General features: G+C 48.8%; 1 protein-coding gene across 5 annotated transcripts in view; it reads right to left on the bottom strand.

The window, feature by feature from the left end:
* ZNRF1 (zinc and ring finger 1, E3 ubiquitin protein ligase) overlaps nt 1-18,332 on the bottom strand; it is a 118,557-nt gene that overhangs the window by 8,524 nt on the left and 91,701 nt on the right. For all 5 annotated transcript variants that reach the window (XM_012641564.1, XM_012641562.1, XM_012641560.1 and 2 more), the window contains exon 2: nt 7,739-7,834. In XM_012641564.1, the coding sequence (XP_012497018.1) occupies nt 7,739-7,834 (96 nt within the window). The remainder of the gene's footprint in view (nt 1-7,738; nt 7,835-18,332) is intronic.

Below are 18,332 nucleotides of genomic sequence, written 5' to 3'. Positions count from 1 at the left end.
TTTTCTCTGCCTGTAACATCTGGCTACCCTAAAGACCCACCTGAAAGGGCAACACAAATAGACAATGGAGATGGCACACAGTCTGCTACTGGAGTTTCACCCCGGACTCCAAAGGGGACAGAGGCAATCAACGTAACGGGCGTGGTCTCACTGCTTTAGAGCAGTGGGTACCATACATGTTAAACGTTGCGTAAGTACAGAAAAAAGTCTGGAGGATACACACACTTTAATAGTGCTGGAGGAAAGGAGAATTAGAAGAAAAATACTTTTATATACTTTTGGATTCCTTAAATGTTTGAACATGCATTACTTTTGTAATTAAAAACCCCAATAAACCAGCACACTGGTATTTGCATTTTACTCTGAAACGCACCAGAAGGATAAGAAGGGTTGGTAGATGCAGAGACAGGTGACAGACCACAGTATAATGCACTCTAGATGGTGGGTATATGGGTGCTGACTGCAAAACTCCCCACTTTGCTGTATGTTTGACACTTTTCATAATAAAACATTAGAGGAAAAAACCTCAACAAAGATGGGAGGCAAAACAGCCCAGCTGTAGAGGGCAGAGCCATCCTGCCGACATCCTTGGACCCTTATTTTCCACTCTCTGTCTGGGGCACCTCGTTCAGGACAGGAGCGTTTGGGTTACAGCCCGTGGTTTCCTTTCAAGTACTCCTCTCCACACTGAAGGCTGCTTTCCTCAGAGCAGGGCAATTATTGATTCCAAAGTAGTCTCCCTTTGCATCTTCCCCTGCTGGTTCATAACTCAGCTGTGAGCCCGAGGGACTAGTTACAATGCTCTGGGTCCCAAACAGCTTCCGGCACCAGTCTGTGTCCACTCCAGGAGGGCACGCGTGGCCCCCTGGAGGTGATGGATCCAGGGGAGTGGAGGCAGGTGTGGAGACAGGCTCAGGGGCTCTCTTCTTCAACAAGACCGGACTTGACTCTCCTTTTTCTCACTGAACATTACTAGCGAAGGGGCAGGGGCAGGGGTGCGAGAGCAACTCTTCTTGTCCCAGGGTGCGAGGCCCACACGCCAAAGGGCTCAGACCTGAGCACAGAAAGGCTGGATGCAGCCTGTCCTTACCGTGCCACAGAGCGGTTTTGTGTACAGTGCAGATGTGTCCTGCCAGCTGGCCTGGGTCTGCAGCACGGGTGGGGACAACTAAAACATGCAGCTGCCCCGCCAGGCTGGCACGTGGCAGGCAGCACATTTCACTGGGACCAAGAGCCACTGGCTGCAAAAGGCCACCTGGAGATTCCTGGGGATGGGGAGGAGTCAGAGGCTTAGAATGTGACAGCACGGGAAGCCAGCAGTGGCCACACGTAGCGCAGTGCCCAGGGAGTAGCATTCTTCCATGCGGAAGGCAGGAGCACAAACCCAGCAAGAGGTCTGAGTGGGCTGAGTAAAACTTCCTGTCCCAATCCCTGGGGATATGGGAACCAGCAGCCCCCAGATGTGCCTGAGGTCCTAGCAGGGAGTAGAACTGGCTGGAGCTGAGGCTTGGTTATCACTGGGTCCCACAAGACGGCCACACTCATTTGCCAGGAGTCTGCTACCTGCTGTCAGAGGGACGTCAGGCGGAGGCCTTGCAGCACAAAGCCAAGGACCCTGGGCCCACACACGCTGAGGCCACAGCATGATGGACTCATGTGCCCCTTGGCACCCCCAGGCCCCCAGAGAAGGGACTCAACAAAGGCTGGTTGATGAGAACATAGGAGCAAAGCTGAACTTTCTGCCTTTTTCTTACTGCCTCTCAAGTCCCTCCCAAGCTTCCTGATACCAGTGTGCAAAGCCAATCAGAGTCACTGCCCAAGGGGAAGTCTGGAAGTGCCTTCGGCCTGGCTGAGGGTGGTGCCAGTGCCTGTCCCTCTAACCGGACCAGGAAACCAAACCAGAATGGCAGACGAAGCTCTCTGGAGCCAAACAGAAGGTGTGACGCCTGTGACAGGCTGGGGGTGGGAGGGGACAGCATCTTCTGCTGCCTCCCTGGGATCCAGGCATAGCTCTCCTGACAGCTGCTGTTTGTCAAAGAAAAGAAATCTAGGAGGAGGAGGAAAAAGAGCCCTCACTTCTTTGGGCCAGCTATATGTGGGCAACTGCAGACACATCTGAATGGATCCTAGACCCTGTGGGAGCCTTTGGACAAGCACATGCAGCTGCTAAGTGGCCATGACTCCCAAGCCAGAGTTCCTTCCACCCCGCCGCCCTGCCTCCTTTCCTTAAAAGACCAGGCCATATGGCTGTCTTCCCATGGGGCTGGAAAACACCACCCATCTCACAGGCAGCTTCCAACCTCTCCCTTTTTGTGAATGTGTGTGTGGGGGCTGAGGTGGGTGGAGGAACCTGGGTGCGCAGAGTGAACAGGCCAGACTGAGAGAGCTGCACACCTGCCCTCCACCATGCCAGACTCGACTCCCCTGCCGAGAGCTCTGGCAGCACATCCCTGAGGGACCCCAGAGCTGCTGGCAGCGTGGAGGGGGCGGTGAGGCCCAAAGAGCTGCAGACACATCTCTGCGCCTGGCTGGGAGGGAAGGCTGATGTCGTGCAGCTCAGAGTGAGGACATACATATCCATCTCCCCTTGTGCCTGGTGGCAGTTAAGGCCCCAGAGAGAAAGAAGGTGGGAACCAGAGGGAGAACCCCTGCTGAATGACGCAGAAGCACAGGCTCCACCCCGGCCTCATTTCCAGCCTAGGTGAGCAAGACTGCCTGGTCTCGCAGCCTCTTCAGCGTGTGCAGAGCTGCTGGCCCAGTCTGCTGGGGGCAGGACAGGGCAATGTCACCAATGCCAGGCCTTGTCGGCTCCCTTCCTGGGAAATCTGGGGTGCTCTGCTCTCCAGGCAAAGGGGAGAGTATACCCTGCCAGCAGACCCCATCCCAACACCCCAGACCTGTGAGGTGCAATCTGATTGTTTTGGCAAGTTGGGCTGTGATGAGGATAGTAGGGGGGTGGCCAACTAAAGCCCAGGACTGGAGCTTTTCATATTTATAGAGGCTCCACTCAGCTCCCACACAGTCCCCTCTCTTTTAGCCACCTGTTCTGGCTTTCCCACTTGTGTGAAGCCCCTGCAGGCCTCCCTGGCGGTCAGCAGAGCTGGTTAGCAGGGGCTGGAAGCCTTGGGTGAGCAGCTGTCTTTCTCCTCCCCTCGCTCCAGCAGGAGGAGCATCAGGACAGACACCTCTGCAGCCAGACCCCAGCCAGACTGCAGCCGCTGCTCCAGCATCTAACAATAGCCCTGGGCAGGGCCCCACATGGGGCTGGGCAAAGTCCTGGCCAGGACCTGGCTTCCCCAGGCACAGAAAGGGCAGGACTTTCCATCCTGACCACAGGGTCTCTGAGAGCAGAAGACACAGGACAAATAAGCACCTGTTTACACAGGTGTGCTGGCTCAGGGGAATTTACAAGGAGGCAAATTCCCTCTCCTTAAAAAAAAAAGCTCATGTGACACTTAGCATTTCAAGAGCCCTGAAGATGGGAACGATGGCGTTTGGTAGAAAGGAAGGGGAGGGCATCATCCTGACCTAGGAAGCTGTGCATGGGCCTGCGCCCCAGAACAAAGCTGAGGGCCAGTCTCCTGAAGCTCTCCTTGGTTCAGCTGGCAAATGGACCTGTCCCACCAGAATGCCCCTGGGCTGAGGACCCCTGGCTGGTCTCAGAACTGGTGCCCCCTAAGCTTTTGGTAGATAGCTGGTCGTCCGTGTGACCAGGACTTCGATGCTCTTCTGTTGAGAGCAAAGTCAGATTCCCATCTCGAGGCGTGTTCTGCTAGCCAAGCAACTGGACGGTCGAAATTTGAGTGCATATTCTCAGGGCAAGGTCCCCCAATTTCAGAGCCACAAGGAGAGACATGGGAAAAGGAAAGCAATGAAAAGGCCCATTCAACTGGCCCCTTCTACCCACAAAAATGGGCTCCAACACCTCCTCCTCTCTCCTGCCCAGTGTCCCAGGTTCGGAGCTGCACGTGGAAGGCACTCGCGAGGCCAGAGGTTTAATATTCGGCCAGAGGTTTAATATTCGGTGCTTTGGGGCCCACCCCCCTTCCCGGCCCCTCCAGCAGGGGCTCAGCACATTCACATGTCTCCCCCGCCAGGCCAGGCGCTTGCCCCTGGAGCACCAGGCTTGGTCTCTGGTCTTCAAATTTCTCATGAGCACTGGGTGAACCAGTTAAACGAGTCTCGACTTTCCTAAGTTGTTGTGTTTTTTAAGTCTGGCAGGCAGCTACTGGAGGCCTTCCAACCTGCCGCTCAGGCCAACCCTCATAATAAGAAAAATACTACTCTCTATCTGCCTCATTTAGGAGGTTCCTAAGTTTTCCTTTGGTGGTTAACTAAATTTCATGTTATATAACTACCATAAATTTTCTAAAAATTTCCCCAACTGGTGCCAGCAACTGCAGAAGTGTGTGTGAGACAGGGGAAGTCTCCAGGGGAGTGACCAGGAGTTCCAGTGAATCTTCATACAACAACGGAACTTCTCGCTCCACCCTCTAAGAACGCCTCACCTTGCCCCCTTTACAGAAAGATTCTAAAAGCTCACCTCTCATAGACTCTTTAAGTATCTCCACATTTTTTTTTTAATTAGAAAAGGTAATGTGAAGCAGGTGAGGCTGGGATGATGGGACATCACGGGCAAACATGTTACTGACACACACAAAATAAACTCAGAGCTTCCGACTTGGGAGCTTTGGCCTTCGCCCCCCGACAGGCTTGTGCTTTACCTGAGCTAGAGCAGGCCCTAGTTATGCACTGGAGACTTCCACTCCACGTACAGCCCTGGGGGCAAACACTTTCCTCTCAGCTGGAAGGTTTAGGTGTCTTCAGAAAAGACAAAGACTGGACATGCCACCAAAGCTTCCTTTTCACATTAGTAGTGTCCAGGGAGGGGCCGGCTGTTGTTTTTAAAGTACCTTCATCACCCACTGGGAGAACTGGAGACAACTGGCCTCTCTCTGTCTCTGGTGCTAAAGGACTGGCTTTTACAGAAACTAGGGCTTGGGTTTAAAGCCTTCAGTTCCCATACACAGAGACACACGTGTACACACAGACACAGACATACACACCCTCTGAGGAGGTGCCCACTCAAGGACAAGGGGAAAATTAGGACTAGTGCAGGGACAGCAGTGGCTATGCCTCAGGCTGGCTGGCCAACCTCCCCTTCGTCTCAGGGGACCTTGACTCCCAGGCCTGGTCTCCCCGGCTCTTCCCTGAAGCAGCTGGTGGGGAAGAGACGGAAGAGATGGACGGGCAGCACCGGGCACTCAAGTGCTGACATGGAGGAAAACAGGGACACCTAGGGGTGTCCCAGGAAGTTCTCGGGCAGAGGATCTAGAGCCCCTCACCTTCCCCGTTCTCCACAAGGGTGTGTGGGAAACTCCTCACTGGCTGGCCCCAGGAGCACTCTGTCCTCCGCAGCTGCTCTCGAAAAGTTCTCCCTGATGACTCCAAGAGCCAGGTTCTCGCAGGCCAAGCCTCCTCTGAGGCGTCTTTGTGTTCTTAACTACAGCAAAGGCAGTATCTATGGAGAACCCTCCCCAGCAACCCACAGGACAAAAAGAGGTCTTCATGAGGCCTCCACACATGTGGGAAAGAAGTGAATAAGGTTTTTGAGGCTGCGACTGGGGAGGGCCACAAGACGCAGGGAAGGATCCTTTCCCTCTGTGGTCCCAAGCAGAGATGGCTAACGGGGACAAAGCTGAGCTTGAGCATCTCGACACAATGCACACGTGATGACAGATTCAGGGACACAGTTGCAGTCAGACCAGGGGAAAAGGAAGGCTGTCCACTGGGGAGGAAAGGGGCTTCCCAGATACCAGGTAGGATATAAAAGGGAAGGAAATGCAGGGGGCAGGGACAGAGCCATAACCTGTCCTGCGCTGGTCCTTCAACCTGCGCAAAGGTTAACAGGCTGCATGTAGCTGAGACAAGTAGGTAACGTGCCCGCTTGCATCCAGAATCTTCTGGCTGAGCAAGTAATTAAGAAATAGGAGAAGGCTCTGGGACCATGAGCCCTGCCTAGGCTAATGTTGTCGGGGGGAGAGCCCACGAGCCCATCTGGCAGTGAGGAGGCTGCGGGGTGGAAGCCCAAGGACGTCTGCAAGAAGACTCTCCCCTGGAAGTGGTCATCGTCAGGACCCGGGTTAAACGATCCTGTCCTCAGACTCTTGGAAATCCCAGCACTCTTTTTCTAAGAACCCTACTATGACTTTAGTCTGAGAAGGCAGGCCCGGCCCAGAGTTGGAGGCACCTCTGCTCAGATCCACTGCCTGTTCTCACAGAGGACGCAATCCTCTGATGAACAGGGTTTGGAGATCAAACCGAACAATCAGAATGGAAAATCAGAGAGCCACCAGCAGCGCAGGTTAAGCAGCACTGAGGAGAAGTCAGTATATTCTGAAAAACTGCAGAAAGAAACCTCTGGATGGTCTCGCATCCTTCATGGCAGCTGTAACTTCCTAAGCACTGACCACATGCCAGGCTCTGTACTAAAGGGTTTTACCTGTAATATCTTACTCAGTTCTGATGATCCTATCAACCAAGTATTGTTAGCCACATTTCCTGGACCAGAAAACCAAGGCTCTGCTAAGCCAAGCAACTTGTCCAAGATTATAGTCAGTGAGTGGTAGAGGGAGATTGAAACTCTGATTAGCTGGACTCCAACTCCTTAATCACAGAATACCAGGGAGATATTGACACTCATTTTGTCCCCAGAGATGCCATGCTAGGTTGACTTAGGAGTCACGGAGTCCCCTGCCCCTGAGATCCTATCCCCTGTGGTATTCACTGCTGAGCTCTGAAGCAGCCTCCAAGGTAGGAGGCAACATGCCCTGGTGGAGCAGTGAGGCAGCCCGTCAGCAATCTTTCTTTTTCTTTTTTTCTTGAGACAGAGTCTTGCTCTGTTGCCCCAGCTGGAGTGCAGTAGCATCATCGTAGCTCACTGCAACCTCAAACTCTTGGGCTCAAGTGATTCTCCTGCCTCAGCCTTCTAAGTAGCTGGGACTATAGGCACATGCCACCATGCCTGGCAAATTTTTTCTATTTTTTTTTTTTGGTGGAGATGGGGTCTCGCTTTTGCTCAGGCTGGTCTCGAACTCCTGAGCTCAAGTGATCCTCCCACCTTGGCCTTCCCAGAATGCTAGGATTACAGCCGTGAGCCACTGCGCCTGGCTTCTGTCAGCACTTACAATCCCTAAAAAGTGTCTTAGTGTTGTACTCACTCCCTCAAGTTCTCTACTGTGGACAGCCACAGGGCTTTCTCAGGTGTTTGCCTGAGTTTAAAAGTGATGAGGGGATGGCCAGACTTCCCAGTGATCTGTGCGTGTCAGCAGCACACAGACTCCTTTCCCCGAGGAGAGATGGTACACTCCCTGGCCCCTCTGCTGTTGGAGTGAGCCCGGCTGTCTCAGAGCCTACCATAGTCAGGGGTGATGGGTGAAGAAGTGGCCGAATCTCCCAACCAAAGTCTGTGGAACGAGGGTGCTGAAGGGCAGAGGACTAAGGCAGCAACCAGAGAGCCTCCCCAGGTCGTGGACCTCACCCCTGGGCCCTCCTTCCTTGTCCCGCTCCTCTTCCTCTCTGACCTGAGCAGTGAGGCTCTCTGGAAGAGTCTGGTTCCTTACCACCATAGGAACCATTCCTGCCGGAGCCAGGGTAGAAAAGCTGCGCAGAGTCACCCTCCGCTGGAGGCTCCCCGACCAGTGCTCAGGTGGCTTAGTGAGGCAGGCCAAGCCCTTACCGTTGTAGGAGAGGCGAGGTTTGCTCAGACACATTATAAAGTGCATTTCCATCTCATCAGAAGCCACGGACTTGGAGCAAATGGGGCACTTGAAACCTGAAAGAGAGGAGAACAGGATGAAATGTTTTCTCCAAATCCAGTATATCCACAATACATGTGGACACTCTCAACTGACTGCAGCCGTGTGGGGTCAGAGTCAACATGGAGGATGACAATCTGGACACACCCTAAACCCGAGTTCTCCTCCATTAAGTCATTTGAGATTTTGCCTTTTTATTACAGCCGTTGACTCTCAGCTCTCACGAGGGCTCTCCCTGTCATATGACCCTTGCTAACATTTAATAGAGGTCACTGATAACTGATTTGATTTTTATTTCCTTTCAGACTCTTTCTCAAGGGGGCCTAGTGGACAGTGGAGACAGGGAGGCACCAAATGAAACGGCTGAAGAGTCAGCCTTTGCCTAATAGTTTCCCATCCTTCTGCCTCAAGGCCTTTAAACCATGTGGCTGGGCCACCTGGAGAGGAATCTCTGCAGCCACCAGCACCTCCATCCCTCACCCAGAGCACCCTTTGCCTCCCTCCTGGCCAAGGCAGCTGTCCTTCAAGAAGTGTGTGAGCTGCAGGTTGGCCTTCCTAAGTTCTCCCAAATGCTACACCAGCCTTGGCCAAATGCCACTGGGAATAACAGCTATTTCATGGTGCCAGGTGAATACAGTGTATTGTGATCCTGCCATTTTATTCCCAAGGAAGTGTGGACTGCTTATAAATCCACGAGTTTCAACCAATGCAGAATAGTATCCCTACTGGAGAATTTTGGTTGAGAATCTTCTGAGTTGAACTCCATTAAGCAAACCTAATCCCTTCAGCTATTTTCTTCATACAACACAGAAGAACTATCTTCCAATGTTTTCCATTTTACTTTCATTGAAATCATTTTCAAGTGGATCAAAACTTTTCCATATAAATTCTACCAAAAAGATCCCCGGCCATCGAAATCTTATTTATCCGTCTGCATTGAACTGTACGTATCACAGCTACTCCCTTTTGTGACGGTGATTCCTACCTGCCCAGTCTGCACTTCCTAATGCAGCACATCTAACTACAGCTGAACTTCGAACAACATAGGATCGAACGGCGTGGGTCCACTTACATGTGGCTGCCCTTCTGCCTCTGCCACCCCTGAGACAGCAAGACCAGCCCCTTCTCCTCCTTTTGAGCCTACTCAACGTGCAGGTGACAAGGATGAAGGACTTTATGATGATCCACTTCTACTAAATGAATAGTAAATATATTTTCTCTTATGATTTTCTTAACATTTTCTTTCTTCCTTTCCATTTTTTTTTTTTTTTTTTTTTTTTTTTAAGAGACAAGGTCTTGCTTTGTCACCAAGGCTGGAGTGTAGTAGCCCAATCATAGCTCACTGCAGCCCTGAACTCCAGGGCTCAAGTGATCCTCCTGTCTTAGCCTCCTGAGTAGCCTGGGACTACAGGCGTGTACAACTGTGCCCAGCTAACTGTTTAATGTGCTTGTAGATACAAGTTCTCACTGTGTTGCCCAGGCTGGTCTCAAACACCTGTCCTCAAGTGATCATCCCACCTCAGCCTCCCAAAGTGCTGGGATTATAGGTGTGAGCCCACCGTGCCCGGCCTTAATAACATTTCCTTTTCTCTAGCTTACTTTATTGTAAGAATACAGTACGCAATACATATAACATACAAAATATGTGTTGATCAACTGTTTGTTATTGGGAAGGTGTCTGGTAAACAGCAGGCTATCAGTAGTTAAGTTTTGGGAGAGTCAAAAGTTATATGTGAATTTTTGATTATGTGGGGGTTGGTGCCCTGAACCCCTGAGTTGTTCAAGTGTCAATTGTACTGTCGTAAAGATTTGACTCTACTGTAAATTTTTAGTCAAAATTTTCCAGACACAGTTTTCCTTGATGCTGGAAATAACTATCTGCAGCATTTCTTATGAAACAGATAAAAGGCTGAAAGCTCAAACCCACTGTTAGCTGTTCCAGGACAGGGGAGTTCACACCTTCACTGGTGACCTTCATGTGGGAGCCTCCCTAACTCTGTGTGGAAAGCCGTGACTCTGGCAGCTGGCTGGTGCTGAGACAGGAAGCACGCCAGCACAAGCACTTGGCTTAAAGTCTTCTCCAAATCCTCTTTTTTTTCAGTGACAATGCTCTGAACTATAGGACCAGACGGAAAATTCAGGGTCTGGCTAACTATGGACCAAGTGGACACTTGACTCCATGGCGCTGTCCCTATCCCCCAGCCACCTTCCTCAAAGGTTCTTAGCATCTAAATATCTCAGCTAAAATGTCTTGCAAATGCTACCAACCCAAGGTCTCTGGCCACGCTTTGAGAAAAGGCTGTGTTTCTGACCTCTGGGTAGTTACAAATCCTTCAGTAACAAAACCAGAAGCCTTAAGATAAACGGGGAGGTTTCAGTTTTCTGGCAGAGCTGGATCAAAAAAGCCCCAGGCTGATTATTTCTAACCCAGCTTAGAAATGTGCTGACCGACCCAGTGTCACACACTTGATGGAGAGATGAGGACCGAACGTGAGCCTCACAGAATGAAGGTGCCCTTCACAGCTAACCTAAGTCCCTCTGCTTTCATAAAGTTTTTTTTTTTTTTTTTAATTCCAAAGACCAAGGTTTTGCAGCCCTTTAAATGACTACAGGACACCTGTACTTTAAACGTGCTAAGCTGGCACCTGTCTGCAGGCTGAGGGCTGGCGCTGTGGCAGGCAAGGACAAGTGTGCTCCAGAACAGGTCTCCACCACCGGGCCCCAACATTTTCGCTGGGAAGTGGTAAAAGTGACCTGTGACTAGTAAGAAACCTTGCACCTCGCAAGTATGTGCTTTCCTGATAACTCCGAACAGATTCAAGGTTATCCTTATAATAGCATCCTTCACTTCCCTGTATTCCAACATGATTCCTTGAGTGCAGGAGCGGGGGTCAAATTACAGCTAAGGTGTTGGGAAAGTAGGCCGCCCAACAAGGCCTACAAGGGAATGTCACCAGACATCTATGTCCTAGGAAAAAAATAAACGTTGAGATTCAGGTTTAGAGCAATCCCCTCATTATACAGAGGAGGGAACAGGCCCCAGTGAGGACTTTAACTCGCACATGGAGACTAGCCTCCATGGGATTTCTTAGCTCCCAACCTAAAGTTCTTTCCAACAGGGAAGAAAGAGTGGAGCACAGGGCTTTAACAAAGAGGTGGGCTGGGAAACATTACCTCTGGAGGGGAAGCACCACTGTAGTAGGAAGGGACCTATGTTTTAACTAAAGCAGGTTCAGTAACACCAGCAGCATCTATCTCCGGGTATTTCTCTTTTATTTTGGTAAAGCTAAAGCCATAACTCAGGGTCTGTTACGTGAGTGGGAAATGGCATGATGGCCTGGGCTTTCCAGCATCAAGGCCCTGGCAAGTAACCTACCCTTCCCTGGACCTCAGTGTCCTCATGTGAAAAATGGGGGACTTTACCTCACTCTTGCAAGGATTAAATGAGATAAGAAACACGAAAGGCTGCTGGAAAGAAGCAAATCAAATGCAGGTGGTACCGTCATCATCATGGCTGGACGAAGGAACAGGAGGGTGAGAGGAAGGATTTAGGGGACTAAGGGCTCAACTGACGGGCCAGCAGGAGCCTGAGCACGGGTTCACTGGCCACAGGCCGTGCTGTCTGCTGAGGGTGGCCAGCGGCCACCACACTTCTGCTCTTCCCTGCTAGATCCTCTTCTTGTTTCCTTTGAATTTCCAGAGCACAGTGCACTGCTACTGGCATATTTCCTACCAGCAATGTGGGAACAACAGTCTCTCTTTAACCTCTACAGCTGCAGTCCCCAACCTTGGGGCCGTGGCCCAGTGTCCCCCACCTCCCACCCTGGCCCATCCATGGAAAAACTGTCTTCCACAAAACTTAGGAACCAGGCTACATAGCAGGAGGTGAGCGGTGGGTGAGGGAGCAAAGTTTCATCTGTATTTACAGCCGCTTCCTATCGCTCGCATCACTGCATAAGTTCCACATCCCCCCCACCGCCTCCCCGTCCGTGGAAAAACTGTCTTTCATGAAACCAGTCCCTGGTGCCAAAAAGGCTGGGGACCGCTGCTCCACAGCACCTACTCTTGCACAATAGCAAATAATAGTTTGCATGTATGGAGTCATTATTATGGATAGCTACTGTGCTTTCTTTACATGTATTCTCATTTACTATAATATAAATATAAGGTAGATACTATTATTAACTCCATTTTACAGATGATGACATCAAGGCCCAGAAGATAACCTGTTCAAGGCTAATGTGGCAGAAAGAGCCAGAGCTGGCGCACGACACACAGGAAGTCTGAACACCGAGTCTGCACCTTTGCTCACCGTGCTGTGCCACTGGCCGCCTAGTACAGCAGGAGCAGTTACATGTCAAAAAGAACATAAATACACTAAACATAAATTCTAGTTACCAAAATTTTAGTCACTAAATACTCATTTCCGAACCTCTCACATTGTTCCAGCAATATCCCCGTAAGTACCCACAGTTCTGGATAATCTCCCAACCTGAAACAATGGATAATTTTTTTCTGGGAACTCAGTTAACATGGAAGACAGAGTTCTGCTTTCCACTTGGCCCTGAGCCTACGGCACTGGTTGTAAGACACTGAGTTTGCAAATTACCTTTTAAATGGAAAATAAAGGGCAAAAGGTAAGAGGGACAGAAAGACACATAGAAGAGCTACAGGGAAAAGACTAATGTCCCCACCTTCTTTCCTGAAAGGTCATTCGATGATCAGGATGGATTCTACCACTCTACTGCCCCCAATCTTTTCTCACAATTGTCCAGTCATGATTCAAGGCCAATAGCCCTACAGAATGATAAATACTGTGATATTTATGAGCTATCTGAGGTTAAAATACCCAAGAAATTTTGATTCCATTTTGGAAAAAAACCCACACCAAATAAAATCAACCCTGCAAACAAAAGATAAACCAAAGGCCTGCAAAGTCATCCAGTACCCATGATTTTGTCAAGTTTCCTAAGAGACTTTCATCAGCACTCAGAAGAGTGGATAAGAGATGTTTTATTTTCCTTTAAGAGAAAGGTACACGGGGAGTTGTCAGGACACTCCCTAACTGCTTCTGAGACCGGCCCTGGAGGCGGTGGAGCAGCCAGCCAGTGCTCCAGCCAGCTTCGGAGCGGGCTGATTCCCTGCATGGGTTGTGTCTGCCACATTTGCCACTGACAGAGTGAAGGGACATGTCGGCTAGCTCAGGCTTGCTGGCCAGGTCTGACACTGGCTCGTCTTCAGCCATCATCTTCTCCCACCAGACTGAGCAGAGGCAGGCAGGGAACTTACCTGGTTCCTTTTCCTTTTCTGCCAATCATTCAAAATGAGGAAGGAACGAATCAAATGACAGAGCACTGTGGGGAATGTGCCTGTAATTGCTCAACTCTGCACTGGGTGGGCTCTACCAATCGAATGCCGCTATGGGATCCCTCCACTCCCAATCGAGAGACGCCAAGAGAGCACTTCTCATGGAGACCTGATTTCCCTTCTTTCCCTCCTCATCAGCTCAGCTCAGTGTTTATGCTGCCAGAAGAGCTGAGGAGAGTGTTTGATCAGTCAGAGCCCAGCTGCTTCCCGTCTTTCAACAGCGCCTCGTTTAAGTGGGGAATCCTCTGCCGCTCTGTCTGCTGTGCCAGAGACCAGAGCTCCCGAGAGAAGGCAAGTCTGCACTCGCCACTGGTGACCCCTTACTGCCAGGTCAAAGGGAAACCCACAAGGTCAGACTAGGCCCACTGGTAGGTGAGCTAACAGTGACTCCAGGAACGTTCATGTGGGCATGTGCATCACACACCTTCCTGGGTCAGGGTAGCTGGGCCTCTGGGACTTGACCCAGGGATCTTGCATTTGACTGAGAGAGCAACTGAGGAAGGACAGGGCAACTGGCTCAGGTTATTGAATTCTCCCAATCCACTATAATATTTATCTTGCAATATAAATTAGAGTTTTCATGCTTTGGGGACTGATATATTTCTCATTTTCCAAAACTGCAATCTTCTCCTTTAAGACCTGATTTCTCGGGCAGGACCACGTGCTGGCGGCATGTTGCTCTAGTTTCCCTCCCCTTGCCTCCCTCCCTATGCTGGTGCGCTATTTTAAAGGCTGCCCCAGTTCTGCCTGTCTCTGGGATCACCTAAAGGTAGAAGAATCAAAAGAAGCAACCAGGCAAAGGAAGCCACGCCACCCAAGCGGGAGGGCCGGGGGAACAGGGGCCGATGTGAAGCCCTCGGCCTAGGAGTTCAGACAGCGCCTGCCCCTGACTCTGACCTTCCTATTCAGTTCCTAGATTCCAGCTTCAACTTTGCCCTGCCACATCCTTGTGGTGCTTAATGCCAGTAAAATGGGACTTGACTGAATGAATTTTATTAAATGGGATTTACAAACAGAAGATCAAAAGGTAACATGGGATGCGTTTTTACATTCCTAAACCGTAGGTATCACACTCTTCACCCTCAAAGACACACACATTCTCTCTCTCTCACAGAAATAACTGAAAACCAACAATTTATCAGTTGCTGAAGTGTCAGTCAGTCTCTCCTAGAGAATATTCTGGGCTGGGGAAAGACTCACGAGTTCGAGTTCTGGCTTCTGACTCTTTCAACACCTCTTTTCTGAACTCACATTCTGCTGTTCTGTTCCAGGGCCTCGGGGGCTCACCTGTTTCCCCAGGAGCCAAGAATCTTCTCAAGAGCAGATGTCAAAAGACAGCCATACTGACAATGAAAGCTAGTTGAATATACTTGTGTGTATACATATAACATGTCTGTTGTGGTGGTTAATTTTATGTGTCAACTTGACTGGGTCATGGGGTGCCCAGATATTTGACTAAACATTATTTCTGGGTGTGTCTGTGAGAGTGTTTCCAGATGAGATTAGCGTTTCGATTGGTAGACTGAGTAAAGCCGATTGCCCTTCCCAATCCGCTGAGGACCTGAATATAATAAAAAGGCAGAAGAAAGAGTTCACTCTCTCTGCCTGACAGCTCGAGCTGGGACATACGTCTTCTCCTGCCTTTGAACTGGGACTTACACCATCAGCTCTCCTGGTTCTCAGGCCTTTGAACTTGGATCGGAACTATTCCACCAGCTTTCCTGGGTCTCCAGCTTGCAGACAGCAGATCGTGGGATTTCTAGGCTTGTCTATAATCATGTGAGCTAATTCCTTGTAATAAATCTCTTTATAAACACTCCCATACACATATACACTATTGGTTCTGTTTCTCTGGAGAACACTGATGAATATATCTGTCTATAAAGATGTCAGACAGAAAATTTAAAAGACTAACACCATCAAATGTTGGTGAAGATGTGGAGCAACTGGAACTCTCATATATTGTTGACCGAGTGTAAAATGACACAGCTGCTTTGGGAAAAGGTCTTGCAGTTCCTTACAAAACGAACATACATCTAGCCTATGACACAAGCAATTTCTCATGTATATATTTACCCAAATGAAATGAAAATATATGCCTACAAAAAACATTTACAAGAATGTTCATCTCAGCTTTATTTATAATAGGCAAAAACTGGAAACAGCTCAACTGTCCATTAACAGAATGGATAAAGAAACTGAGGTACATTCACAGAATAAAATGGAACACTACTCTGCTATAAAATGCAACAAACTACTGATACATGCAACAACACAGATGAATATTAAAAACATGCCAAGTGAAGGGCACAAAAGTGAACATATTATGATTCCAATTATATGAAGTTCTATAACAGGCAAAACTAATCTATAGTGGAAAAAATCAGAACAGTGGTTATCTCTAGTGGGTAGGGGTGGGGGGCAGAGATTCACTCAGAAGGTGATGAGAGAACTTTCCAGGGTGAGGAAAATGTTCTATATCATGATGAGAGTTTGGGTTACACACACATGCATGCATTTGTCAAAACTCACCAAATATACACAAAATTTGAGATTTTGTTGTTTGCAAATTTTACCTCAACCAGGAAAAAAACTATAAACAAATACTGAACTGTAGTTAATGATATATATCCTGAAGCTTTTAAAGGGGAGTGAACTGATGTCTCCCTTGAAATGAAATGCATCAAAAAATAAGATGTGTAAGTTACACTTCTTCCAACTTTGTGTCTGAAATTTTAATAATGAAACACTGAACAAAGTGTCAAGTAGTGAGCTCTGTTGTGAAAAGAAAGCCAAGCGGGGTGGGGTGGGGGTGTGTGTGTGTGTGCTAATTTAGATACAGTGGTCAGGCAACGCCTCTGAGGAGGCGACGGGTGAGCAGACACCTTGACGTATTACAAGAACAGTGAGGGCAGACCATCCAGGCACAGTGTGGACAAGGGAGGCAGGTGACAGCAGGGGACACACTCTGTGAATCCTTGTATATGCTCAAATACCTTTCTTTTACTCTGACAGCTTGAACTGATAGCTTGCCTGGGTACAGGATTCTTGAGTTGCATTCCTTTTATCCTCTGTGGTCTGTAGATGAAATTCCACCATCTTCTAGCTTCTTGGTATTGCAAATAGGAAATCTGGCAGCGCCAGCGATTCTTTTTCCTTTGTAAATAATTTGTTCCTTTGGCCTGAATGTTTAAGAGATTTTTCTCTTCATCCTAAGAGTTCGGAAATGTTACCAGTATACGCTTCGATGTATCTTTTCTCATCACTCTTATCTTTCAATATGTAGACTCAAGTCTTCCTTCTTTAGGGAAATTTTCTTCTCTATGTTTCATTATTTCTCCTAGTGGTAAGTCATGAGCACTGTTTGCCAAATATTTCTAGCCTTCCTTCTTCCACCTACACAGAACAGCCCATGCCTGCTCTCTTTGAAGTTAAGGGTGGGTCTGGGATTTGCTGTGGCCAATGAAATGTGAGCACAAGTAATGTGCGAACATCTAAGTGGACTTTAAGAGCCAGTGCACGATTTACCACACGACCTGCACTGCCGCAGTGATCAGCGACGCAGGCGTTGAGGTGAAGCCTGTCAGCTCGGGCCCCAGAAGAACGATAGAGTGCAGAGTGCCCCGCCTGACCTGCACTGCCTGCTGTAGCATGGGGAAAAATACACGTGTTGAGCTAAGCTACTGAGCTCGTGGGAATGTTTGTGACAACACCGTAACTGAATCCTAGCCTGTCCTGACCGATACACCCTTTCTCTACCCTTTTCTCTTTCTAATACACCTATTGCTTGTATGTCAGTTGTCTTGGTTCTACCTTCCAGGTTCCTTATCTCTTTCTTCATAACTTCTCTTCACTTTTTCTCTGGAGTTCAGCCTTTCTACTTCCCTGTGGGCCTTGCAATGCCTCCCCACCCCCCTACCCCCCACCCCGGCTTGGCTCAAAGAGGTAACTGGTTGGCACTGGGAGTCAAAGAGATGGGACCTGTATTCTAGCCACTATGTCCTCAGAATGCTATCCGCTGGATATTCATATTTTGCTCTTTGCATCTACACACTTCCTTGAATCAATAACAATCTATATACTTGCTATCTTCAATGTCTGTATTCCATATTGATAATCTAATATACTGTGCCTAGCCACTTTCTTCTGTTGGGGTAGGATTCCCAATTTTTACCTTCTACAAAGATCTCACTTGTGATCTCCATGCTCTACTCTAAGCATGGTATATTCCATTTGCAACATACTTTTGCTGTTTCTTGATTCTACATTGGCTGGAATGGAGGAAGCAGAGTCGAGACTAGGTGTCAGAGCATCAGACTCGGTGTCAGAAGAAACAGGCTTTCCCAATCCCCAGCCAGGTGACTTTGTACAAGCTACTGAATAATATTTGAGCAGTGCCCTGTCTACTGGCCAGAATTGTTTTAAAGCTCAACCAAAGATGGATGCGTGAATGCTCCGTGCGGGGTAAAGCATTGTGAAATGTGGGGTGGCTGTTTTACTGGGTATATCCAGCACAGCTCAAATACACTCAGGCTTGCTGGTGAATCTGCCTATTCAAGGAACTTCACAAATTCTTCAAGCAAAAAGTGAAAAATGAGCTGAACCTACATAATGTATTTTGTGGACTCTAAGATGCCATCAATTGTAAGAGGCACCATTATGAACCTCCAAGACGGGAAAAAAGCTGCCAATTATAATTTTAAGATGTGGTTACACAACATATCTTGGTTTTAGAGTTGCTAAATTGTGAAATGTACATGACTTAGAATCAATGAACCTATGAAAAATAGGATATGGATATCTGAAAAATTATACCAATTGAATCCCAATCACATACCCAATAAATTTATTCCTGTGCACTTACTGTGAACCAGAACAGGCTCAGTGGAGATATCTATAGCTGGGCACCAAGGGAAAGACCTACACAGTGTGTACATGGAGTTGGGCCTAGGGGACATCAAACCCACCCTGCTGTACAGCAAGCCAGGCTGCAGTCCTGGCCACTGGAGCCTCAACAACAGCATTCCAGCCATGTGAAGAATGGGAAAAGCATCTGCCAAGAGCAGGGGCTATGGCTATTCATTTGTTCTGTTCCCTCTGACCCTCGAACCCATTTCTTCCAGAGAAGCCCTGGAATGGCTACTTAGG

The sequence above is a fragment of the Propithecus coquereli genome, unplaced genomic scaffold, assembly GCF_000956105.1.
Source record: "Propithecus coquereli isolate 6110/MARCELLA unplaced genomic scaffold, Pcoq_1.0 Scaffold165, whole genome shotgun sequence".
Classification (NCBI taxonomy): domain Eukaryota; kingdom Metazoa; phylum Chordata; class Mammalia; order Primates; family Indriidae; genus Propithecus; species Propithecus coquereli.
The sequence above is the reverse complement of the archived record's forward strand: the minus strand, read 5'-3'. Positions and strand labels throughout refer to the sequence as shown.